At 37.6% G+C, this 26,354-nt stretch overlaps 1 protein-coding gene across 1 annotated transcript; it reads left to right on the top strand.

Moving 5' to 3' along the window:
* The first annotated feature begins 348 nt into the window (after window positions 1-348).
* Window positions 349-24,556, top strand: sh3bp4 (SH3-domain binding protein 4). The gene is made up of 5 exons (XM_079821958.1): window positions 349-454; window positions 2,876-3,089; window positions 3,173-5,523; window positions 15,392-15,580; window positions 21,379-24,556. The coding sequence occupies exons 2-5, from the start codon at window positions 2,969-2,971 to the stop codon at window positions 21,601-21,603; spliced, it is 2,886 nt and encodes a 961-aa protein (XP_079678084.1). The 5' UTR covers window positions 349-454; window positions 2,876-2,968; the 3' UTR covers window positions 21,604-24,556.
* Window positions 24,557-26,354: the final 1,798 nt, after the last annotated feature.

The following is a 26,354-nucleotide window of genomic DNA, read 5'->3' as shown; positions in this document are numbered from 1 at the left end:
ATAACTACAATTAAACATTTAAATTTACACTTTATGGAATAATGAGGCATAGCCTACTTCATCGCAATAAAATTTTGTGTATAAATTATCATGGCAGTTAAAAAGCTGTATGGCGTTGACTCATTAACTGCCAAGGGGTTTACCGTATTTTGTCAAGTGTTCGGATCCCGCTAAAATGATGATTACCCCTCCAAGTCCTTGGTAAATTTAGGATTAGGTGTGTGGGGTGGGGTTAGGATTAGGAAATCTGGTAGGTAGCGGCTTCAACGAGGGGGGTAATAATTTGGAAGGGAGACGAAATTAGGCAAGCAGGCACAACACCAGGACTCCTCCTGGATAATGACGCCACGCAGCTTCTCCTGCACAGCGAAGCGTTTGAGACTGAGACGCGCGTTCACGACAGCCGCACATATAACGGTCCACACTCAAGAGACAGCACTGCATCTGCAATAAAGTAAGTGATCTATAATTGATCTATATTTGGCCCTTATTTCTTCATCGGGGTATTCATCGATTAGTGTTGCATTGCTGTTTGCCCCTCTATCTACCTCTGAGTTACAACTTTCCTTGCTGAACTTACAGCTGCTGTTTCTGACACTTCAAATCGAGTTTATGTTTTTTGTCCGTCGTGTTAGACACTTGAAACTCGCTTTTAAGTGGAGCTTGTGTGAGTTTGTAGATTTACTTAATGTCCTCCTTTTCTTCAAGATTCAAGATTTCACAATCCGTTTCAACTTGTCTGAGGTACACCCACCAACCGTCTTTTATCTCGCATAAGAATCTGAACTCACTGTTTGAGAGTTTAAACTTGCACGTAGCCTGGTAGGCTACTAACCTGGATGATAACTTGAGAAATGTCAGAACATTTTCTTTTGCGCCATATCTTTCGACTGATCAAGTGTACTGTATCGGATGCAAATTTCATGTCAAACAAGAAGCTCCTCTTAAATAATATATAGCTCTGCAGCATTAATGTTTAATTTAACAGTCTGCACATTATTTATTCCCCCATTTCTCCTCAAAAGTTGTCTACATGAATATTTTGAGATATATGGGAACATACTTTACAATTAAACTTAGTGCAGATACTGTTTTGAACACCGCTTTAAACTCTTCCTGGAATGTGTACTTGTCGAAAAAGTTTTTAATTCATTGAATCTGCACAGGATAAAACATTACAAATTCATATAGTTTAAATATTGTATATTGCAATGTCACTAAAAACAGCGGCCATGCTTCAAAACTCTACAGGCTTGTAAGACGAGTTCAGTTTGGAAAATAGCCAAGTATATAAATGGCAATGACAGTAGCAATTCATTTAACAAGCACTGAGATTTTCTTTATCTCCCAGACTGGTATGTCCTAACATACCTAGAAGGCGTCGGTTCGCTAAAATATGATAAAGTTGTACAAAGTACTTTTTGGGAAATGCAGCACATCCTTATTTCATAGGCATTTCCTCTGTATTTCTGAAACAAAAGGTGGAAAAATCAACAACCAAACAGTCTTTCACAGAGCAGATCCTGCAGTCTTACACACACACACACACACACACACACACACACACACACACACACACACACACACACACACATTAACAAATCAAAACAAGTATATTTTAAGTCAGGTTATACCAATAGCAATTATTTTATTATGCCATTTTCAGGAACATTTTGCCCAACTCTAAAGAAACTAATTTCTAAATGAGCAGTGTTTACCACAGATACATTTGTAGTAATATATCATAGCTATAATATTCAACATAACACAACTTCCATTTGCTGATAAGTTACTTAAGCCCATATTTGCTGCTTATGTTATGTATACAAATGGTCTTGCCGTATAACATTGCAGTTTTAGTGTATATATAAAACTGTAACTTTCACTGAGTGAATTTGCTTTCACTAACGGTGTACCTAGTTTTAAACATATTCAAACATATTGAGTCCAGCCACGTACGATTGCTTTGTTGGGAGTGATAATCTGCTGGACTGCAATACAGTTAGTATTTTCATAATATGTCAGACTGATGTGTGTGAGACATTCCCAGTAGGCTACAGCTGGGCATTTTCTCTAAAGGCGCTTCACTGTGGGTGCTTTCTTTCCCAAGGTGGTAGCCATGGAAACCACTGATATGTATTGCTAGAGAGCCTTTATAGTTCATGATCAGACTTAAGAGGATGCCGAGTTCCACTCAAACACTATCCTACTTTCGATTACTAAAAGCAAGCGTTGTTTGATCCTTAAGCTTGCATATAGCGCACTTAAAGCAGCTCAGATGGAACTTCTATTTATTTATGAATAATTCAATCACAATATTTGAAGAAATCATTGAACAACATAAGTCATTGAACAGAAATAAAAGTAAAATAATAAAAAAGGAAAGACATTTGGTGTCAGTGTGAACTTTGAGACCAGGGCCTTCTCTGATGTTTTCAGGAGGATGTCACGAATAAGGTAGACATGTCTAGACAAGAACAAATATTTCTGCCCATATTAGCCTTACTTCAAGACATGTAGTGGCAAAGTGTGGACTCTCTTAGGTTTAGGATAATAAATGGAACAAGGAAATGAAACTGAAATTCGCCTTATACACATGCCTGATAGACCAATATGAAAATAGGATTTGCTCTACAATGGTTAATCTCACTGATTAAATACTATGGAAAAAAATAAGTATAAGAAAATAATTGTTCTTTTGAAGATATTTGGAAAATTTGCACATAGGAACATTCTTACAATTTATCCTCTTAATTTTCTGGTGGTGAAAATTCTGGTGGTGTTATTGTGCACAACATCAAATTTCCTTGAAGAATATATTCCGTAAAAATAAAAAAAAGTGATCTCATTATGCCCCTATTTTGCTTTGTTACAGATATTATGGAAGGCCATTGATCTTTCAATCAGAAACCGAAACATGGGAAGAAAAACTTGAGACAAGAGGTGGAGTTCGGTAGCGATACTCACCATGGCTGCCCATCGCATTCGATCAGCGAACAACAACACTGTGCTCCCTCGCTGCAGATCTGAGGGCGCTCTTATCGATCTCAGTGAAGGAGTGTCAGAGGCCACCCTTTCAGATGTTAAAGGTTTCTTTTCTTATTCTCACCTCACAATCTACATACTGTTAACTTTTATTTTTAATCTCATACCCCACTTCTTTTTTTTACAGCACCTTCGCCTAGTGCCTTACGACTGGATGTTACCTCATTTGGAGCAGTCAAGGAAGTGATCGCCATTAAGGACTACTGTCCGTCCAGCTTTACCACTCTTAAGTTCTCAAAGGGAGACTGTCTTTATGTTATAGACACATCGGGTGGAGAGTGGTGGTATGCACACAACAGTAAAGAAATGGGATACATCCCAGCAGCCTATGTCCACCCAATCAATTATCGAGACTCCTCGTTCAGTGATAGCGGTATGATTGACAGCCACGGTGACATTTCTGACGGAGTGAAAGAAATGGACATCTCAGGGGAGTGGCCAGGGTCCTCCAAAACCACCGAATCTAGAAAAGAAAATCCTTTTGTCAATAAACGGATGTCAACTAACCCTTTCCTAAATGGCACGGTACAAGGCCCCACTGACCAAAACAGTAAGCATAATTCAGCAAATGCTCTGTGTTTTGATAATCTCTCACTTCCCATCTCAAACACCAGCAGCACTGTTAACATTAATGGCTTTGAAAGTGGGCTATTTGACACGTACAATTTTAGTCCCAGCTCAGGGATCGGTTCAAATCTTCGTAGAAACAATCCATTTTCTAGGAGCAAGCGATGCTATAGCATGTCAGAGCTGTCTGTCCTGCAGTCCTTGTCTGATGGGAATCAAGGTTCCTTGAGTTTTTTTGGTTGCATGAAGTCACCTAAACCTGAGCATTATCAAAGTAGAGAAGATTTCAAAACAGCATGGCTAAATCACCGTAAACTTACGCGGTCCTGCCACGACCTGGACTCCATTGGACAAAACCCAGGTTGGGGGCAAACCCAGCCAATAGAGACCAACATTGTGTGCAATTTAGACAGTTCAGGCGGTGCCGTGCAGCTACCGAATTCCAGTATCAGCATACATATCCCTGAGGGCCATGTTGCACCAGGTGAGACTCAACAGATATCACTGAAGGCCCTTCTGGACCCACCATTGGAGCTCAACAATGATAGATGTACTACTGTAAGTCCAGTGGTAGAAGTAAAACTCGGTAACATGGAAACCAAGACCACAGTCACTTTAGAGATGAAGGTGTCTGTTGTAGTGAAGATAGAGAGCCGCAAAACCACAGAGGTGGTGTGTGTAAGAAGTGACTGCAAAGAAGGTCCATACGTCCCGATTTCACATGTATACATGTATGGAGACACCGTTCAAGTGACTCTGGACAATTTAGAACCTTGCATGTATGTCTCTGTGGTTGCCCAGGCACAAACTGTTGCCCCATACAACACAGTGTGGGAACATGTCGTAAAAAAGGTCACTCTTGGGGTATACGGGCCAAAACACATCCACCCATCCTTCAAGACAGTGGTGGCCATCTTTGGCCACGACTGCGCCCCGAAGACATTGCTAGTGAGCGACGCAAGAAAGCACTCGCAGTCTACTCCACCTGTCGTCCTCCAGCTCTGGGGAAAGCATCAGTTTGTACTAACGAAACCTCAAGACCTTCAAGTTGGCGTGTATTCGAACATGTCCAATTTTGAAGTAAAGTCCAATGAACAGGCAAGAAGTGTGAGGGGATTTCAGATCAAACTCGGCAAAGTTGCCCGTCTCATCTACATGATTGCTGCCCGGGATTCTACTGACATTTTAGATTTTACTTTGAGAATTCAGGTCAAGGATGATAAGGACTGTATCCTGGCCCAGTTTTGCGTTCAGACCCCAACCCCACTGCCAAAAACAAGCACAACAAGCTCCGCTCAAAGGCGCTTCCTAAAGAAAAAGGAAGTGAACAAAATTGTACTGTCTCCTCTTGCAGCGACCACAAAGCACCCTGTGTTTCAGGACACACTTGTCAAACACCTGAAATTTGCTAAGTTGCTGAAAACTGTTATAAGACAGTCCAAAAGCCTATATTTGCTGGAGTATCTTAAAGGAGACGTAATAGCTCTTTTGAGTGAGGAAAAAATCAAATTTAAAGGACATCTATGGACCAAAGAGTGGTACATTGGATACTACCATGGAAGAATTGGTTTGGTGCATGCAAAAAACATTCTAATCATGGGAAAAGTGAAACCTGTTCATTTCGAAGGGCCTGATCTTATGACTGCAGTACTTTTAGAACAGATCCTGAAGCCCTGCATGTGCCTGACGTACATCTACGCATCAGTGCGAACGATATTGATGGAGAACGTGGCGAGCTGGAGAGCATTTGCTGATGCTTTGGGCTACGTCAATCTGCCTCTGGCACATTTCTGTCGGACAGAGCCGGACAGTGAACCTGAAAAAGTGGCTTCTGTTCTTGAGAAGCTTAAGGAAGACTGCAACGCAGCTGAGGGCAAGGAGAGGAAGTCTTTCCAGAAGGAACTCATGAAGGTAAGTTCATGAAGGCGTTGACATGGAAGTAAATCTTTCAGCTAAACTTGAGTGTGTACTTAGAGCACCTTTGCAGAGACTAAACATACTAATTGTATAAAATGTTTTATTACATTACTTGAGGTCTTAAAACTGACAAGCAGATATATTTTTTTCTCATATAATGGCCAATAACTGATAGATGGTTAATTTTAAAAACTGATATTTTTCCAAATAAAAAAAATTAAAATTATTAAAAAGTGTTCTTTAGTCATACACATCACTTAATGTATTATTTATAAGGTTAGCAACTGCAAAGAGAATTGAGGAAAGAGTGATGTTTTTGAAGTCGAAAGTGTGAAAGTCAGCTATGTTAGTATAAGATCCAGCCTGAAATAGAAAAAATGTCATTAGTGAAAATGACAAAAAATGTATGAAGCTGTATGCAATTGACCTTGCTGGTGTGATTGGAGGATTTATTCTACACTTTTCAGTTTTGCAAATGAATAGATTTGTATTAATTAACCTATAAATAATAAATAATTTCTGTAGTTCATACCAGAGCCAGTCAAATAAATATTTCATAACATAACATTAGTCAGAACACTTGAGAGTTTGTTAGGGTTCTGAAGCAGAGACCAAGTGCTATTAAACATTTTAAAGTGCCACCTTATTTGCAGAATACCACCAGCACTTTAGCATGCTATCCTGAATTAAAACAATATATGATCAATATAGCAACCATTTCTAGATACATTGAATGAAAAACCTGACATTATATCTCTCATTTGTCTATATTACAATGGTGGAGGAATGTGCTAAGATGCAGGTTTGTCTGGTTATTACCTGTCCCAACCTCTTTGTGCCAATGTGTCAATAAAGCCTGGTGTGAAAACTTATATCAACAGGAACCCGAAGGAGGATGTTTCCTAAGGAAATATCAAGTTGCATTTTAGCTACTTGTATTACAAACATGCTATTAAATATAAATAGCTCTATAATGCATCAGTCAATAATCTGCTGTAAATACCTAAAACAAACCTCTCTACACTCTAAAAACGTTTACATATGATTTACTCAATTTCTTTGGTGAAACATTTTTACACAAAAAAAATGAGTACATTTTAAAGCAGTGAAATCAATTACATACATTGTATGAGCTGAGCAAATGCAAGTAAAAAAAAAAAAAGTAGATCTGAGTAACTACATTTGGTACATTTACAAATAAAATTGAGTAGAAAAAATTGGGGGAAAAACATTTAAAAACCAATAGTAATATTAACTCTTATAGTATAACTTTAATATTACCTTTAATTTCCTCTAGTCTAAACCTTTGTAAAATACTCCACAAAACCACACTTATATATGACATTGGCCTTTATTGTCGATGAGTAAAGCAATACAGCATATATTACAGTTTTGACATGTATACTATATTGGCAACATTTAAACTCATGTAACAAACATTTTAGAAGTAAAAATTAAACATTTAAAAGTAATTCAAGTGTAATCAACCTGTCTGTTATCCAATTTCCACCTTATCAGCGCCGTTTCTCGAGCCTGAGATGGACTCACGGTCTGCGGATGGACTTTGAACTTTGGACGCCGTCCTGCGTTTCACTCGTAGCTCAAAGATGCTGCAACGCGCCTGACTCCATAACCTGCCAATAAACAAACAGTGCACAGTTTTACGAACATTTAATCATCCAATTTAATTATATTCATTATCTTAAGAAATAAAGTTGTGTGTTTTGAGCAAAACACCAGGGGTTTCAAAGACAGATGGCGCACTCGTTTACTCACATTGCGTCCCTGTATGTTGTTTTGCATTAAATAAAAAGATTTTAAGCACAGTAATGATTTTATTGATAAAATAAAACACACAAACCTGAATTTCACAGAGGAAATGTTCCAATTCTGCGACGCTGAGAAGAAGGAACTGCTCTGGAGACTGAAGAGAATTCAAACAGCAGCGCTCACTCAACCGTCGAGCCGTCATCACGTCAAGGGGCGGGGGAGGGATGCATTGTTTTAATGAGTAAACATACTAAATTTCTTCAGTGTGTGTTAAATATTAATAATCTTGATTTTAATTAAGTAATATTTGTGGTTCTTGAAACAGATCAATTTAATTCTCCTTTCTCAAATATTTTGATAGAAATTTCACAAATATATTAAGTATATTTTAAATAAATAATTGGTTATTCAAACACTAAATTCTTTTTGTGAAAAACTTAAACTTAAATATAACTGTTAATTTGAGACAAAATTAACTGTTGGATTTTTAGTCAATTATTTTGGTATGTTCAACTCAAAACATCAAGTAAATGATATTTAGAGATTTTATTAAGTTAATAAAGTTAATTATTACTGATATTTACTAAGCCACTGAATTATTTTTTAGAGTGTATGTCAGAGAGAGCTGCAATAAAGACTCATATTTATGCATATAAATTGCATATTTAAATCTGTCAATAAAGCAATTGTGATTAAACCTCTAAATACACTCAAAACAAAATGCTACGTTGTTTGTTTGGGTCAAATATGGACAAACCCAAACGTTGGGTTAAAACTGTAATGTAAAAATTTAAATCAATGGCTGGGTTTGTCCATATTTGACCCAAATTTGGGTTAATACAACCCAGCATTTTTTAGAGTGTATTTAGAGGTTTAATCACAGTTGGTTTATTTACAGTTTTTGGGAAATCGGTGCTCATTCACACGAGTGAAAATTACGCAGTGTGCATTATCAAAGACGCAATCTGAGAGGATATTTGGCATGCTAAATATCTGAACCTGTCAGTGATTAAAAATCCTGTTGTGTGAATTCTGTTTTGACTGAAAATTTCATCGTTGATACAGCCAATGAGAGTGCAAGAGACAGGGCAGCGGGAAGTTCATAATAAAGTTATAAAGTAAATATCAGTATTTTAACAGATATATTTACAGTAATATAAAACAGAAAACAAAGCACAAACATTTGCTTGACCATCTGCAACAGCAGCACATTGCAAAATCATTTATATACCTCTAACTCTCTTTGCTCCCCGCTTCTCCCCAACCATTTCCTCCTCCATCATTTGTTTATTTTTCTCCTTTTCGCTGGAAATCAACGCACAGACAATTTGGATCGCAAGCTATCATTTTTAATAACAATTCCGGTCTCACGCATGCGTGATCTCCCGTTGTTTCCTTGTCACATCTCACGTGTGTTTGGTTGTGAAATGTAGTTTGCGGACCGGACAGAGTTTTCTACGATTCTTCCTGTAAAGTCATGCAATGTGAGAAACACCGTCACCGATCCATCATGCAGTGTGAACACAGCAGCAACTGAATGCTACCCCAGATAGTCATGCAGTGGGAAAAGAACTGTGATCCGACGAGTTTGAAAGTTGTGCAGTGTTAACTCCGACTTACCTACAATTTCATATGAGCTTCAACGATAATTTCAGTTCTTTTACTGACACGTCTTTAAAGGTGCAGTGTGTAGTATTTATGAGGATCTGATTGACAGAAATACAATATAATATACATAACTATGTTTTTCAGTGGTGTATAAAGACCTTATATAATGAACCGTTATGTTTTTATTACCTTACCCCTTAATTACACTGCATGCATCTGCAGCGTGTTACGGCTGCGGTGTGGTTTTGTTCCGTCTTCTACTGTTGTATTAATTACAGTGAACTAATAAACTGTTATATATACTGTAGCAAGCATAGTTATGTGAAATACGGAGTCTGCAAGGGGTGTTTATTTTGAAATTGACATGATTTTTGACTTCGATTTTGAATTTACTGCACGGCATCCATCAAAAATAGGCGAGGTGCCTATCTTTAGCGAAGTGGCGTGACGAGCCGCTTCTGGGACGCTTCTGAAACGCGCCACGGCTGGTGTAAACACAAGCATTGACTAGAGTGGCCGCGATCAGCTCCATTAACCGTGTCGCAGCCGTAACGCGCCACAGACGTGTGCAGTGTAAACAAGGCTTTAGAATGAGCTATTTCGATCTTCATACACTGCAGGTCCCCTTATGGTGAAGTCGTCATTTTGCGCCTTCATGTTTCTACAGTAGCCCTAAACGGACGAACTTCTCTACAGAGTGCTAGTTACTCTCTGCTCGGCCCCTGTAGCTTCTCTACGTGCTTCGAAAGGGAGGGGTGAGTGGTGTGTGATTGCAATTCACAACCTCTCTGCTAGATGCAGCTAAAATTTACACACTGCACCTTTAGAAGCGCAGAATGAAGTCATTTAAATTTTTTAAATTTAAATGTTCAAGGTGCTATATATCTGTAGGTTGACTGCCTGAAGTTCACTGTCAGAAATTACACACTTTTTCCTTTAACGTTTACTTTGGCTGCCATAATGTATGCATACTTTTTTTTTTTATTAAATCACTCAAACCAGTTTTGGAAGTAGTCAGAAACACCACAAATCGCCTAACAGCAATTTGCAAAATATGAGTTTTAAACTTTCAACTTATGAAAATTTTTAAAAGAAAACAGCCGAAAACCACAGTCGAAATACACAAGACTTAAAAAGAATATCTTCAGTATCTGATATATCAGCATGCAGAGACATCTCATATAAAGTATGCGCAGACACGCTTAAGTTTAGTCAATGTTGGGGCTCAACTGAAATAACAATGAGCTGAAACAACATCTGCTCAAAACACCATTTGTAGAGAGATTAAAATTACAATATTGGCAATATACATTGTCACATAGCATGTCCCTTTGACTAAATCAGTTTAAGAGCTTCATATCACTGAAGTGAAGCTGGCTAAATGAATGTCAGATACATAGAATGAGCTCAAATTTGCAAGGGTCATCTGTGACCATCTCAAACGTGACAACAGACCCGTGAGTGAAGATGGAAGATGTGAACGTGTTGAAGAGTCTTAGTTGTGCAGATGTTTCCTTTCTTATTGTTAGCTTCTACACAGAAGCATCAAATATGGGCCGAGAGGCGCCCTAAATTACACATCCCCTCCACACCTACAAATCTATTGCCAGGAGATTGCTAACAGACATGAAACTGTAATTTTCTGCACGTTTTAATAAACTATTTGCATATTTGGCATAGAGAAGAATTAGCATTTTAGAGCAATGGATTCCCTCGAGAATTTCTAGGGCTTTTGATTTATGAATAAAATGAGGCCTGTGGTTAACTTTACACAAAGAGACTTTCCTGTTTTGTTCTACAAAATAAATTACACACAGTCAAATGTGAATTTTGAAACCCATTAGAAATTCCCAAGGGAAGCCGTGGTGAATTAAGACTTTCTGGTTGCCTACAAACTGACATTATGACTGAACAACTCTATATTCTATTTTTAAAGTAAAAGTTCCATTTGTAATGCTTCCTGACATATTCTCCAGCCCGGGCTTTATTTATGGTCAAATGAATTTACAGACAGTCTCTGAACTTTTTTGAGTCTTTGATTCCCCAGTATCCTCCCATTTCCTTTAGCCTATTGTTCAAGAAGAAAAGTGGTTCTGTATAAACAGTCCTCGATTTCTGACAATGGTTTATAAACAGAAAAAAAATGGTCAGCTTATATAAAAGGAAACCAAAAGGGACAGGAAAGAGGAAATATAATGTAGTATGAGTAATATCATAAAATCAGATGTTAAAGCAGAGGAATTCAAGAGAGAATGTTGCATGGATTTAAAGAATCTCTGCACTGATCAAATCTCTTTATTTGCTCAGACAGGCTTTGTGTGTAATACTATATATAATATATAATTCAAATCCTGTAGTAGGTCAACTGGTAGATCATGACGCTAACAATACCTGTCAATTGGATTCCCTGAACGTATACTGATTCAAATTGTCTTAGCTTGAATTCACTGGAAGTCGCTTTATTGAGTTCAGAACACTCTGATGCACTAATTCCTAATGTGTGTATATATATATATATATATATATATATATATATATATATATATATATATATATATATATATATATATATATATATATATATATATATATATATATATATATATATATATATATATATATATATAAATATATTGTTCTCTCATTCACAGCTATAATTTTTAACCCAATTATGACGACTTCTGCTCTGAGAAACCCAGAAATGTGAAAAGGGTCTATGAAACAAGCTTTGGCATATTGGTGTGCAAAATAGTGAAATAATTAGGAATTATAATCATTATTATAATAATTTTGGCTATAGATTTTTCGATACATTTTGAAATGCTTAGAATTTTGGATATTCTAGTTTCCCACACGTGACATTCTTGTATTTTGGGGGGGAAATTAACATCTGGTTCTGAATTCTGTGACAGACAATATCCTGAGCTGCAGATTTTGTTTGGCTTTCTGTTACTACTGTGTCTCTGGAGGGTTTACTTAATAAGTTCCTGACTGTGACAGGGGTCAGAGATGAGACACCCCAGGAAACAGGTGCACATGAAAGGCCTTATCTTTCTTTGGCTAATGCACACAATCAGTGTGTACACAGTGTGATACTTTCACTTGCATCCAGACAGTGAGTGGCAAAGTGGCTCCTGCTTGTACTACAGGAGAGGAGTGAAGATTGTACCGATCGCATACATGTATCTTCCTTTTAGCACTGACTGAATGTATAAGTGAAAAACATACCTTCCTGTTTGTTTGTAGAATTAACATCTTTGATAAGATAGCAAGAATCTTGGATGGTTTCCATCTCATTGCTCTGTTTGGAGCCAAACAGGTCTTCTGGGGCATCAGCACCGTGTTCCTCCCCCTCTAAGCAGACTTCCTGTCATTCCAAACATTCCAAGCCATGGAACTGGAATCAGAGATTAGTGGGCTCAGGGCGTGTAACTTTTAAACACTTGCTACTTTTTTGTGTCCGTCCATGAGAACATTTTTGAGTGTATGAAGATGCACTTTTGACAAATGCATGTTCAAATGCTAAATTACATTTGCTGATGGCACTAGTAGAAAGACTGATTCTTTTCTTTGTTGTATAAATAACAAAGTATAAATGTTACATGTCATCATCATCAGATAACAGTTTCAGACATTTTGTAGATCAGTGAATGTCATATTCACAAGGTAGGCCTACAGTGAATGCAAGTCCTTATTCAGTTTTTTAAATGTCAGAACAAACTCTCAGGGAGAAAAGAAGGTCACGTTAATAAGACAGAACACTTGCCAACTGAACGGCCGGATATTCCTCCCTAACATTTCCCTTGTCCAAGGGGCCCTGGAGTCACTCTCATTATATTGTGCTCACAGGAGCATGCACGTCGCTTCCTGCATATCGCCACATTTATCAAAGCACCCTCAATGATGACTTGAGGTCTTGATTGGTCCAGATCTTCTGAGGCGGTCCTTAGAAAACCAATAACACTACATCAGTTTTGTAGTTTGTGTACTCTTGGTGAAGGTTAGAACAGGCTTTACTTAACAACAACTAAGAAAAGAAAAGAAAAAAAAAAAGATGTGAGATTATGCAAGCAGATAAACAGTAATACACAACCTACAAATTTCAGTTTGATTTGAAAGCCTTTACAGTGTCAAATATATGCATGTAGAGTCACCGTCATCATTTTGGTTTTATCAGACCTGATTTTGGGCATGATATTTTAAGCATATATTTGGCAAATGCAAATTTACTATAGGGATGCACTAGTATTAAAATTCTGGCCAATACTGATATACCAATAGTTATTTTTATGTTACAGCTGATAACTAATACATGGTCAAGGTTGAAAACAATGAATAAAAATAAATAATAAAATAAACCATTTTATATGTTACAAGAGAATTAAGGCATTGTAATGAACTGCTCTGAGACACGAATGCTGAGGATCCAAACGCAGCTCGTTTAACGGGTAATCCGCAATCGTAGTAAAAAAAAAACAGGCAAAAAGTAATTCACAGGCAAGCAGTCCAAACAGAACGGACAAGTAATCCAAAACCAAGAGACAAGAAACCAGGGAAAACGCTCAGAATTGTAGGGATGGCAGACGCGAAACAGACGTTTCGGGGCTTTGCCGAGATTCCGAAGCGCAAATGTTTCGAAACACTGCTCCGAACTGTGGTTCGAAACACCCATGTCACGTGACTATGGCTAAATGAAGCTTCAAAGTGTTTCATCAGGTGGCGCCTTCCGAAACTGCGTTGATTAAAGGGGGCGGGAACAAGCCACACAGTCACACATCTGTATAAACCTAATTCACCACAGTTTAAAAGTGAAGTAAATCCATCTTCACCTCGTGGGTTTTTGTGAGAGGAGAGTGATTTTGTGATAGCAGTGATTTTGTGATAGCAGTGAGATTTTTAGTGCGCTTTGGTTAGTTATATTTAGGCTAGATTTAAATTAGATATATTGACTGATAGGTATAGACAGTGACATATAGTATAGATATAGTGACACATTCATATAGGCTAAGTTAGATAGTGACAGATAGATAGCACAGCATAAGTTAGATATATAGAATTATATTGATATAGATTCATTGGTGATATATAGATAGATATATTAATAGAATATATAAAAATGGAGGCTGCACGCAAGAGATGCCGTACATCTGTGGTGTGGGAGCATTTCCATTTGGAAGCACCAAATAAAGTGAGATGTGTGTATTGTGATAGGCAGCTAGCCTTCTGCAACAATACATCATCCATGTATTTACATCATCCAAAAATATTTGTGCATGCCAGCAACAAGTGTCCCTTGTGAGAGGATTTTTTCAAAGGCTGGAGAAATTATATGTAAAAAAAGAAGTCAGCTGAGTCCTTCAACAGCAGAGCAATTCATGTTTTTGAATAAAAATGTTTTGTGACAAATGTGACACATTGTGGCTTTATTTATTTTATTAATGTTCATTTTGTATAACAAACAAAATATATATAGTTCTTTACAATGAAGAGGCTACAGGTTACAAAACCAAGATCATGTAGTTGTCAGACAGATGTTAAATTTTTTTTTTTACATGGATCATTGTCAAGGTATTTCAGATCAACAAATGGAAATGACCACTAGATGGCGCCGTAAAGACGGGTGTCAGATTGATTCGAAGCTTCGAAACAATATGACACATTTGCTTCAACTGCTTCAGTGCTTCACGAAGCCTCGGTCTGCCCATCACTACAGAATTGCAGTAATACAACAAACAAGACTTTGCAGTGAATGATAGGGTGAACAGGCTAGATATAGGCAGAGGTAATGTGGTAAAGGAGACACAGGTGTAAACAATGAGTGAAACTAATGAGTCGGGGCAAAGGATAATGGGTAATGTTGTTCTTGATGGAGTGACAGTCCAGGGTGGAGTGCCCTCTGGTGGTAATCACGGGCACTCTCACTGGTGAATTGTGACAGGCATATTAAAATGTACAGTATAAAAAATTTGGTTTTGGACCCCACTGACTTTAACTGTTTAAGTAACATCAGCTCTTCAAAATAACTATTCTTTTGTGTTCCACGGAATTGGAAAAAAACTCACAAAGGTTTGGAACAAAAATTAGGGTGAATAAATAATGACAGAAGTGATACCTATAACATCGTTACACTTTAAAAAAAATATATATTTTCATGATTTGTTATCACATTTTTTCTTTTTTCAAATCAACTTCGATAATTAATGTGGTTCAGATAACATAATATTTTGAGTTCTTGATGATTAAACTAATTTCCTTCATTGTATTACCTACATTTTTTTATTTCAATAAAACTAAAAATTTTAAGGCAACCAGGTTACTTACTTTTTTACAGTGATGTAATTATAACTCGTCTTATGTCTCACTTATTGTCTAATACACAATTAAATATTCATTTTTAGACAATATATATTAAATATGTACCAAAAGAGATTTTCTTTAAAAACTGGTACTAAAAATGTATGCATTTCTGTATCTGTCTTTGCAGGCTCTTCTGAAGATGGACTGTCAGGGCCTGGTGGCACGGCTGGTCATGGACTTTGTGCTGTTGACCACAGCGGTGGAGGTGGCGGGACGCTGGAGGGAGCTTGCTGAGAGACTGGCTAAAGTGTCCCGGCAGCAGATGGACGCATATGAAGCTCCTCACAGGGACAGCAGGGGACAACTGGACAGTGAGGTAAAACAAACTCAGAAAGCACCCAAACCTGAACATTCTGTCATCATTTACTCAACATCATTGTTCCAAACCTGTATGCATTTATTTCTTCAGTTGTACACAAGATGTTTAGCAGATTTTTTTCTTTCAGTGAAAGTGAATGATGACTGAGACTGTCATTCGCCTAAAATCTCCTTTTATGCTACACAGAAGAAAGAAAGTATTTTAAGTTTAGAACAACATGAGGTTGAGTAAATTTCTGGATGAAATATTCTTTTAAAACTGACTGACTATCAACTAAAAGAAAAAGCTAAATTCCTCCTGGAATTCAACTTAAGAGCATGTTTGATTAATGACAAGTCATGAATGATAATTTTGGAATGTGGAAATCTCTGTTACTCTGTGCTGGTGCTGATAGACTCTCAGCCTAGAGTGACATTAAAGGGTTAGTTCACCCAAAAATTAAAATTCTGTTATTAATTACTCACCCTCATGTCGTTCGACCACCCGTAAGACGTCCGTTAATCATCGGAACACAAATTAAGATATTTTTGTTGAAAGCTGATGGCTGAGAAAGGCTTCAGATAGGCCTCCATTGGCATTCAGTACATTTACACTCCCAAGACCCATAAAAGGCACTTAAAACGTAGTTACAAAGTCCATCTCACCACAGTGACTCTACAATAATTTTACGATGCGACGACAATAGTTTTTGTGCGCAATTTTTTTTTTAAATAACACCTTTATCCAATTTGTTCTTGTCTTCCGTGTGTGCCTCCACGACGCATGCGCGAGAATATTACGCAGATCCGGCGTTCGGACACATGACCCAGAAGTGATTTGTTTACAAGCAGAGGAAGACGCGCGTGTCTAAGCTGTTGAATTCTACATTGATCGTGCTTTAGGTCTCGGCGTAGTTCTCAAAATGGGGTTAAAGTGTGCATTTCATGGATTCCCGAACCCCGGCGCTACGTCATATTCTCGCGCATGCGTCGTAGAGACACACATGGAAGACAAGAACAAGTTGGATAAAGGTGTTATTTTGATTTTTTTTTTGCGCACAAAAACTATTGTCGTCGCATCGTAAAATTATTGTAGAGTCACTGTGGTGAGATGGACATGAACGACATGAGGGTGAGTAATTAATGACAGATTTTTCATTTTTGGGTGAACTAACCCTTTAAAGGTCCCATGGCATGGCATTTTTCTATTATTTTATAGTGTTTCCTGAGGTGTACTTATATTGTTAGTATGATTTTTACATCATAAAATGTCATAATTTAGAAATAAAAGGCATTTTTTCTATACTGCTGTTTGCCCTGTGGCTGAATGCCCTGCTTCAAGAGGCGTGTCTGCTGTGAGACTTCAGTAAAAACGCCCACTGTTGTGATTGGCATCTTTGCATTTTAAATGAGCGGAGGGGGCGTGGTTTAACGAGGCACGAGCAGGCACGAGTCTGCCAGAGACGGATGGACCTGTGTTCACTTCTCATCAGTTCTCTCAGCATGTCTCAGTTCAGGGTGAACTGTTGTAGTTACTAGAATATACTTCAGGTTATTAGTTTATTTCTAGTCGGAGGGACTGTCACTCATGTCAGAAAGTTAGTAACTTTAGTAAATTATGGATCATCGCTGACTCGAGACGCGAACCGTTTAGAACGATTCAGTCCGATTTGGTGAACTGGTTCGGTTCAGTAGCCACGTTTACATGCGCACTTTTTTGTCATTCTGATTAAAATCATTCCGATTGAAAGATTCGGTGGACTGTTTACATGAGACGTTATCTAAACCGATCTGGTGTTTACATGTGCTGACTTTCAGTCGGGATCATTTTGTGACATGCGCACACAGTTTGTCTGCCACCTCAGATTCGTAACGTTAGTATCGTGGATCAATAGTTCTGTGTTGGTAATTTTTATATTTATTTATTTTTATGTGGCCGGACATGCAGTAGTTTAACCTAATTTATGTCCTATACAATGGCTATTTCAACATCTGTGAATGAAAAGCATTCAAGACGTGTTCAGCATCATTAGGCCTACTAATATTAAACATTGATATTTCAGATGATTAAGGAAAGATACCATAATCACAAAGGTATAAATATTAACAAAAGTAATTATAGTAGACTGTGGGTAATGTTACCAATTTGAAGCAGTTGTTGAACTTTTTTTTTATATCTAACTTACGAGAAACAGAGAAATGTCGACACATCATCTCCAGCAGCTTGAATGTTCCCCGTTGAAATGGCAACTCTCAACGGCCACCAGAACTTATACAGTTTTATAAAAGCTATTCATTATTTGTCGTAAGTGTAAGAATCACCTCAGAATTTTTTTTTTTTTTCTGTCAGGCGCAGTTGAACAAACGCTGTCAAGTAGGACAAACGCTGTCAAGATGAGATGCTGTAGCCAGGCTATGTCTGTGTCATTATTCCAACATCATGTTAATAACATATTACGAAATAAAAGTTTAATACCTCAGAAAAATGACCTTTCCTCTCTTGTCAACCTGGTGTGAGCACGGCGCGCGCTCTTCAGTTGAGGAGGCGCGCGCTGTATATCACGTCACCGAAAGACGTACACTCAAAGTAATCGGATCAGGTCGTTTACATGGTGGAATTTTTCATTTGATCGGTTCATGAAAAGGTTTATCCCACCCCTCTCAAACCGATTACAATTTCATTCGGTTTGGCCATTTTCATTCCGATTGAGGTGTTTATATGGAGCATTTTCATTCGGATTGGACTTTTAAACCGATTACAGTGCTCCATGTAAACGCACCTACTAAAAAGAACCGATTCAAAAGAATGATTCGTTCGCGAACCGGACATCACGGAGACGGAGCGATTGCTAACAAAGTTATTTATAGTAACTACTGAGTTATGAGAGCGCTGTCTGTCAGCGCGAGTTTATTGTGTTTGTATCTGAGAGTTCTGAATAAACACGAGTCCCATTTACGCCGAGTCCGTCTTCATCATTATATACAGCAATGTACCATTACAGCGAGATGAACGAGTTAGTAAGTGTTGAGTATAGCATTATTTCTAGATATGTTCCAATCATATGATAAGCGTCAGTGACGCGCATTAAGTAACGTTACACAGCGCAAACAAAGACACAACAGCAGTAATCGAATGTAATCCAGTTTATTGTGGGGAAAGCTAGAACGGATATGCTCACGCATACCCCCCGTCTGCTTAATCTCGCGCCGCGTTTGGTGCCTCCGCTGTGGGCCAGATGCAGTACTGGGGGTCGGGGATGTTGAAGGCCGAGCTTCGGCGTGTGTGAGGTTTATCTCTAAAGACGTGACTCTGCTGGTGTTGAGCAGAAAAGACTATATGCACATTTAAGAACAGATAGACGCGACGAGGACGTACAAAAACACTGACTCACAAGATAGAAAACACCTTTCTGTCGGGAGAGAGAGAAGCCGCAGCGTGTGCACGAATAATAAATAATTAGCTACACATCAGAAATCACTGATCACAGATCAGAAGGAACTGAAGAAAGACTTCTGTTTTCATTTGTACATCCAAACACTGAGAAACTGCCAGCGTTCACTCGTTCACAAGTAATGATCTCTCGAGCGTTTGCATGGGCGTGCCAGATTCTCTGGGTGGAGGAAGGGGAGGTAACCGTTCCTGCTTGGACGTCAAACCAGGAGACTTCAGGATTGGCTCGTCTGGCCTCTCATTTTCTCAAAGGCAGAGAGAGACAGCCAGAACTCGGTTTTACACCGATCAACATTTCTATCCACTTGGGGACAATATTCAGGCTAGGGGAACTCAAATTAATGTTGAAATACCTCATAAAATGAAAATTTCATGCCATGGGACCTTTAAATAGGGAGGCACAATATATACCGCATTCCTTTTTGGAAAAGACACCACAATCTCATGGCAATTTTTACTATTTTACCTTTTTATAGAATTGATGCCTAATTCGTATGATCTCATTCGTACATTTCTATCTGCTTACGCCCCACTGACGATATAGGTGTGTGTTTGGGTTTTCAAGCTTACTTTTTTTTTCTAAAAATCTTATGTTTTTGTACAAATCACATCATACCAATACATACCAAATCACAACCTTGTAAAATACATACATTTTCTCATGAGATCGGATTGGAAAAAAGTGTCAAGTCTGTTTGCACAGTGTTTAAAATAGAGGTCGACCGATAGTGGATTTTACTGATACCGATAATTAGGTTGGACCGCACTTGCCGATAACCGATTAATCGACCGATAGTTTTTAAAATGGTAAAACTTTACAACTTTAGAGACAAGAACTTTATAACAAGAAATACAAAAACAGTACTGATCCATGAAAATGTGCTAAATTAAAAACATATAAATGTGAATATTAAAATGAGAAGTTCTAACAGAACAAATTCAAATTAGGGAAAATAATTTAAACATTAAAATATTACAGGTCAAATTTAGTTTCTTTACCTATAACCTAGAAACATGCATGTACATTTCATAGGTAACACTATGCAAGTCCCTATGCAACAAGGATGTATTAGCTTGCATGAACTATATGCATTATGCATAAATTTTTACAGCATGTATTAATATGAGCAATACAATTGTACCTTGATCATTCATGTTAGTTCATAGTGCATTAACTTTAAGGTTAACAGATAAAAATTCTAACTCAATTTAAAGAAATTAACATACTAACATGAACAATACTTCCACAGCATTTATTAACCTTAGTTAACGTTACAAATGGAATCTAATTGTAAAGTATTACCATTTCATATAAATCCAAAAAGTCTGCTTTTTTAGAAGGCGATTATCTAAAATAATTATGTTTCTGTTGGCAGCATGACGATACAGTTTGCGTTCTGACATGACTAATTTTATATGTTGGTCGACTTGCATGTGTTTTTATTGCATTGTTTTACCTGCTTGAGTTACTGCTAATGTTAGCATCCTCTCAGCCTCGTTGACAAACATACACACTGCTGTTCTTTACCTGCTAATGCAGCATCTAGTCAAGAAATTAATTACTTTATAAAGTACTGTAGTGTTCTGTATTCATACCGTTTCGCTGTCTGTGTTTTAAACGCGCCTCTGTATCAGCGCTCTCCGTGCAGCACACAGCCTCACGTGCTAATGTAAATAACACGAGGCATCAGTGAGTTTTTATTTGGCCTCTAGAGGCCGCTCTCGTGCTATAAAATGCCAGCAGACCCTTCTCAACGCTCTTGTACTGTGTAATAACAGCGCACCCGTCTCAGCCACTCCAGCAACGGAAAAACTATCGGTGTGGATTTTTGCCGATAACCGATTGTTACAACACCTAGCTATCATTGCCGATTAATCGTCAAAACCGTTGAATCGGTCGACCTCTAGTTTAAAACATATTTAAATGCTTAGGACGTGGCTCAGATTGTAGAACATTGACATTACAGACGACAGAAAAAGTATAACTGAAGTATAGAATGTTGAATCTTCTAAATTATAACATATGGATAAAGAACAATGTCAGAGCAGTAGCTGAAATATGATAAGATTAAAACTGGGTTTTGAGCACCGAGTACAGGAAACCTCCGACAGGTTAATGATTATAGTGTTTGCATCCAGCTCAGAAGAGGAACCTAAATGTTCTACCAGCAATTGATGAGATTATGAGCTTCCTCTTGCTCTTTGCTTTACTGGCTTTGGATATTTGCACACATTGACAGAGCATACAGATCGGGTATAGACAGTCTTTTCTGGGAACTAAATTAAGGGCGCCTGAATGCCATGTGCATGTAGGTTTACATGTCAAACTCAAATTAATCTTTAAAAAAACGTTTCCTCTCACTAAGGCCATGTGGAAACCTGCCTATGACTTCCTGGTCACATGGGCAGCCCAGATTGGGGACAGCTACAGGGATGTGATTCAGGAACTCCACACTGGATTGGACAAAATGAAGAATCCCATCACCAAGCGCTGGAGACACATCACTGGCTCCCTGATCCTTGTTAACTGTCTGGATCTCCTACGGAGCTCTGCCTTCAGCTCCTCCCCTCAAGATGACTGTGCCATATAAGGACTGCCTATACACCAAATTACTTTTACAAGAGCCAGATACACCTGATTTCAATTTATATTCATAAAAGACCCCTATTATGCTCATTTACAGGTTCATAATTTTGTTCAGGGGGTCTACTAGAATGAATGTACATGATTAAATGTTCAAATGGCACATGTTTTCACCCTCTGTCTGAATGCTCTGTTTTAGTTTCAGTTTCTTTAAAACCTGCCTCACAGAAAGCAACATTCAGCTCTGATTGTTCAATTGTTCAACAAAGCTTGGAGAGTGTGTCATAAATGTAACGCCTCCCTTATCATAACCGGCGCGTTTTAGCTTCCGGTGCGCCACTGTAAACACTACTGTAACTACACTATGGCGTCAGTTTTGCTGTATCAATTCGAGCCTGTGTCTGATAATGACAGTCAAGAAGAACCTTCTGATCGACCCAAATGAAAATGATGAGAACACAACAAAAGGTTGTGGTTATACTGCTAGTATAAAAAAAAAAATCTTAAATTTTTCTGCCTTTGTAAGTCCATGTTATGATGTTTTGCCCTCGCACGCAGTGAAAAAACAAAAGTGATAAACTCCTCCTGGCCTTATAAAACCTTTGTTTGAGGGCATGTCAAAGTAGCCAGCAGGCGGGCATTATGCAAATGTGTTACATGGTGACATTATGGCACTGAAATAATGGCAGGACTACAAATGAGGCTTTCCAGGCAGGTGTTTTCTTTTGGAGCGATTAATTTCCCTTGCCATGGACTTTGTACTTTGTAACTTTGCAGATTGTTTATAGTGCACACTAAATAAGAGGTAAAATTAAAAAAGCAAAATAGGTCCCCTTGATCCTTTTGTTTGTACAATAGTTTTGTTGGCCTTGGTGTTGCAGGGCAAATTGTACATTGGACCAAATGTGTATTTCTGATGTTTTAATACAAAACAAAGTCCTCTATCTCATGGATATGTAAAACTTCAAATGTAAAATAAGATATGATTGTTCAGATTTTTTTTTATTACACATTGCAGATCATCATGATTTTATACTTGTAAATTTTGTACAAAAGATACATTTTTACATATAATTTTTTTTCCACTAATGCTGTAATATAGGGCTGTGCGATTAATCGTAATTGATTTTGGCTTCTAACGATTATGAAAAGAACATAATCGAGGTAAAGCTTTTATTGTGCTGCTGGCACATTCTGTCCAGCACACCTCCCTTTTCTTCACAGTGGTGCGCTTTCGTTCCTCCCTTATAAATCCAAACTTAAACATCCAAGTCAGCCAAATAAGTGAGTGTTGTAAAATGCAGTTTACTGTTGCTAAGCTGCGGGAAGTGTTCGATAATAAACAGTGTTATTAAAAGCACATTGAGCCATTAAAGAGACACTGCTCCCCAGGTGGCTTTCTGTGTGCGCGCTCTTGAGTTGGAACAGAGCGTGGATAAGCAAATGGGCTTTGGATTCGCAACTAAATGCGTACAAACACAAAACAAATTGTCAAAATGCCTTTTTGGAGAGTTTTTACATAAACACAGTGGGTTGCCTTAAGTAAAAGTACACTGTTGAGAAAGAAAACGCGTGCGTAACAGTATATTTGATTTGTGCATTCGTAGCCTAATAAACCTGCTGAAGTCTGTCTTAAATGATAATCAAACAACAAATGATAAAGGCAAATCAGTCACTGATCTTGACTGAATATCTTAAGTAGCTTTAATAGGGATTCATCTATACTCAATGTGTACATTAAGACTATGCAGTGTTATAATATACAGTGTTATTTTACATTTAATGGTTAAATTTTTTGTTGTCGGCTATTACTTATCTGAATACCACTGTTAGATACAACTTCCTGAATATGGATTTAATTGGTATTTTCTGCTCTGTCTGTTCTGTTAATTCTGTTATATTTATTTGTCAATTTTGTTTGTAATTAGTTTCTTTGTTCTTATTGTATTGCCGACTGTTTACTTGTCTTCTGTAATTGTTTTGAGGACCTTTTTCTTACATTAGTTAACCTAGTACTTTTTGCTGAAGTATTGATAATTGTGAAATTTCACTGATATTTAAAATGACTCACATTGTGAAATAAGACTTTGGATATCGTATCGCCCACCAATTATCATGGTAAATAATCTTCAGGATTGACCAAAAATTTAATTTATTGTTATTATGATTTTTGCCATAATCGAGCAGCCCTACTGTAACAATTTTTCTTCTTCTTTGTTTTTGTGTTGTTTTATGATGATGCCAACTAGATTGTATGCTAAACTGCATTTCATTTTCATTTTGCTAAGTGTCTATTGTTTATGAATGTTATGTTATAATGTTATACAGGAAAGTAAATATAATATAAACTAAAATACTCACATCAGCACGTGTAAAAAACAAACAAAAAAAACAACTTCTGATCACCAACTGACAAATAAAAGGTTTACTCACCATTAGTGCGCTGGAGGTGATGGGCCTTTGACAATTTGTTACTTTATTTCAGTGTGTTTTCTTTTTAATAATTTCCTGATAAGTGTTTCTGGCTGGACACAGTCCGTTGTACTGCAATTGCCATGTAATTGTCATTTATTCCGCTGAATCCGCTCAAACTGAAATTCACAGCTCACAGATTTCAACTTTAGTAGCTACGCAGCGGAAGTCGAAACTCTTTCACCATTGCGTTCTGGTATCCCGCGTTCAGGTGCTTACAAATTAAGTGTGTGGATCTAGGCCTAGCTAGTAAAATGTCCCGCATTGTTTGTTGTATTTCGAGAAACGACTACCAAAGTTCTCTGACAAAATGACCAGTGATCATTGATATTGATGTCAATGTAAGTTACTTAAATTCTTGCCAAATATAGCTACTAAGTAGCATATTAATTATTCATGCGGCCTCAGTATGCAGTCCAATGTTTGATTTGTGATGTCATTCCAAACAGCACATAGATTTTTCTAAATGCATAAATAAAACTAAATTGTAATACATTTTATATTTCTTTATTAATTGGAAACTAAATGTTAGCATCGACACATTATGACTATTGCTGTCATATACAGCCATGGTTTGGTCTCGGTCTCTGCATCCAGATGGCATATCTCTGTCAAGTCTTGTACTAGATCACAACATGTCACAGTAGATTTGGTTACATATTTACTGTGCACATTCTGAGAGGATACTGGTATAAATAATATTATACATTAACCTCCCGGCTGAAAATAATGTTTCTTTCATTTCTGTCCTCCAAAAGAGCTGATGTTGCATCAAGAGTGCACATTTGTAAAGGTTAATTGTTTAATGTTAAACTGGTGTCTGTATTTGTCAAGTCCTTTATATAATGCCATTGTGTGTCAAAAATTCACTCAAATATATTTGTTGCAGTCGAAGTGTAAGAATGAACATCATTCTAAGTTCATTTTCTTGCTGTGCCCACGGAGAGTTTTACAAACCTCAAGTATTCTGTGCAAATTCCAGTCTTATCACTCCAGCATAATTTTTCTCACTGCTTGACAGGCTCTCCCAGCAGAAATTGACCAATGTAAACACTCATCACTGTGAGTCTAACAAAAATGTGCTTACATCTGCCCTTACTGTAGACACAGGCATGCAGACAGCATAGTTCATGTCACAAGCCTTTCATCTGTGCCCTCTCTGACTCTCTGGGGGGAACCATGACTTCTGAAAAAAATCTGAAAGATATAAGCGTGCATGTGTAAGTGCGTGTGTGTGTGAGTGTGTGAGTGAGTGTGTGTGTGTGTGTGTGTGTGTGCGTGCGTGCGTGCGTGCGTGCGTGTGTGCGTGTGTGTGTGTGTGTGTTTCTATCCCTGTGGGGACTTCAACCTGAATGCACACTGACTCATGGAGACTTGTCACCGTGTGGACCTAAATTGAGGAGGAAACAAGCTTATTAATCATACAGAATTAATTTTTTTGAAAATGTAAAATTGAAGAAAGTTTTGTGTGATGCAGGTTTAGGTTTAGGGGTAGGGTTAGTGTAAGGGGATAAAATATACTGTACAGTATAAAAACCATAACATCTATGGAGAGTGAACCAGACAAGATATTACAAAGATACAGTCAAGCAAGTGTCTGCTTATGAATGTCTGCGTTTGCTGTGATATGCCATAAATAAACTGTGTTCCTCCTTGGGTCAGTGAGCACTGGATTTTATTCCTCGTCAGTCCTGCTGAGGAAGACAAAGACAAATGACTTCAGTACATTGCTTCATTTTTCTTTCTCTTCATGCTAATGCTAAAAAAAAATTTTTTTTAAATAGTAAGATTTAAATTAGAGTCCATGATTGAATGTCACATCCAGAGTAATTTTACTTCCTAAATAGGTAAATGGGTAATTACAAAATAAGGCCAATTCTCATTCCCAGTCATTTCTCCTCTAACATTTCCATCACACATCTACCATCTAGTGGACAAACAGTTGATAAGCCTAGGTTTACTCCATAAAGACAATCTCTTGACACCCAGATTGCCCAGTACACCATATCTGAGTTGTTCAAAATTAGTAGCAATGATTATATGATAACCTAATTAAACCTGATCAAATAAGCTATTGTCATGTTTGTGTTGTTGATGCTGGTTCCTTTGGGTTATAGATCAGTAGGTCTGATTAAAATTTAGAAAAGGCTTTTAACCTCTAGTTTGCCATGCCAGTGCTCCTTTTCTTAATAATAATTGCACCGATCTGTTGATAAAAACGTATGTATTTGTCAGCCATTTTAATGGCCCACCTATGAGATTGGTTACACTGTAGAAAAAAAAAGG

Source organism: Gobio gobio (assembly GCF_949357685.1).
Source record: "Gobio gobio genome assembly, chromosome: 7".
In the NCBI taxonomy this organism is placed as follows: domain Eukaryota; kingdom Metazoa; phylum Chordata; class Actinopteri; order Cypriniformes; family Gobionidae; genus Gobio; species Gobio gobio.
Note: the sequence above shows the minus strand (reverse complement) of the source record. Positions and strands in the feature narration are given on the sequence as shown.

Coding starts and splice junctions, on each gene's coding strand:
- sh3bp4 (XM_079821958.1), top strand. CDS start 2,969: ATGGCTGCCCATCGCATTCGATCAGCGAACAACAACACTGTGCTCCCT. Junction 5,524..15,391: donor TCCAGAAGGAACTCATGAAG/GTAAGTTCATGA, acceptor CTGTCTTTGCAG/GCTCTTCTGAAGATGGACTG. Junction 15,581..21,378: donor GGGGACAACTGGACAGTGAG/GTAAAACAAACT, acceptor CCTCTCACTAAG/GCCATGTGGAAACCTGCCTA.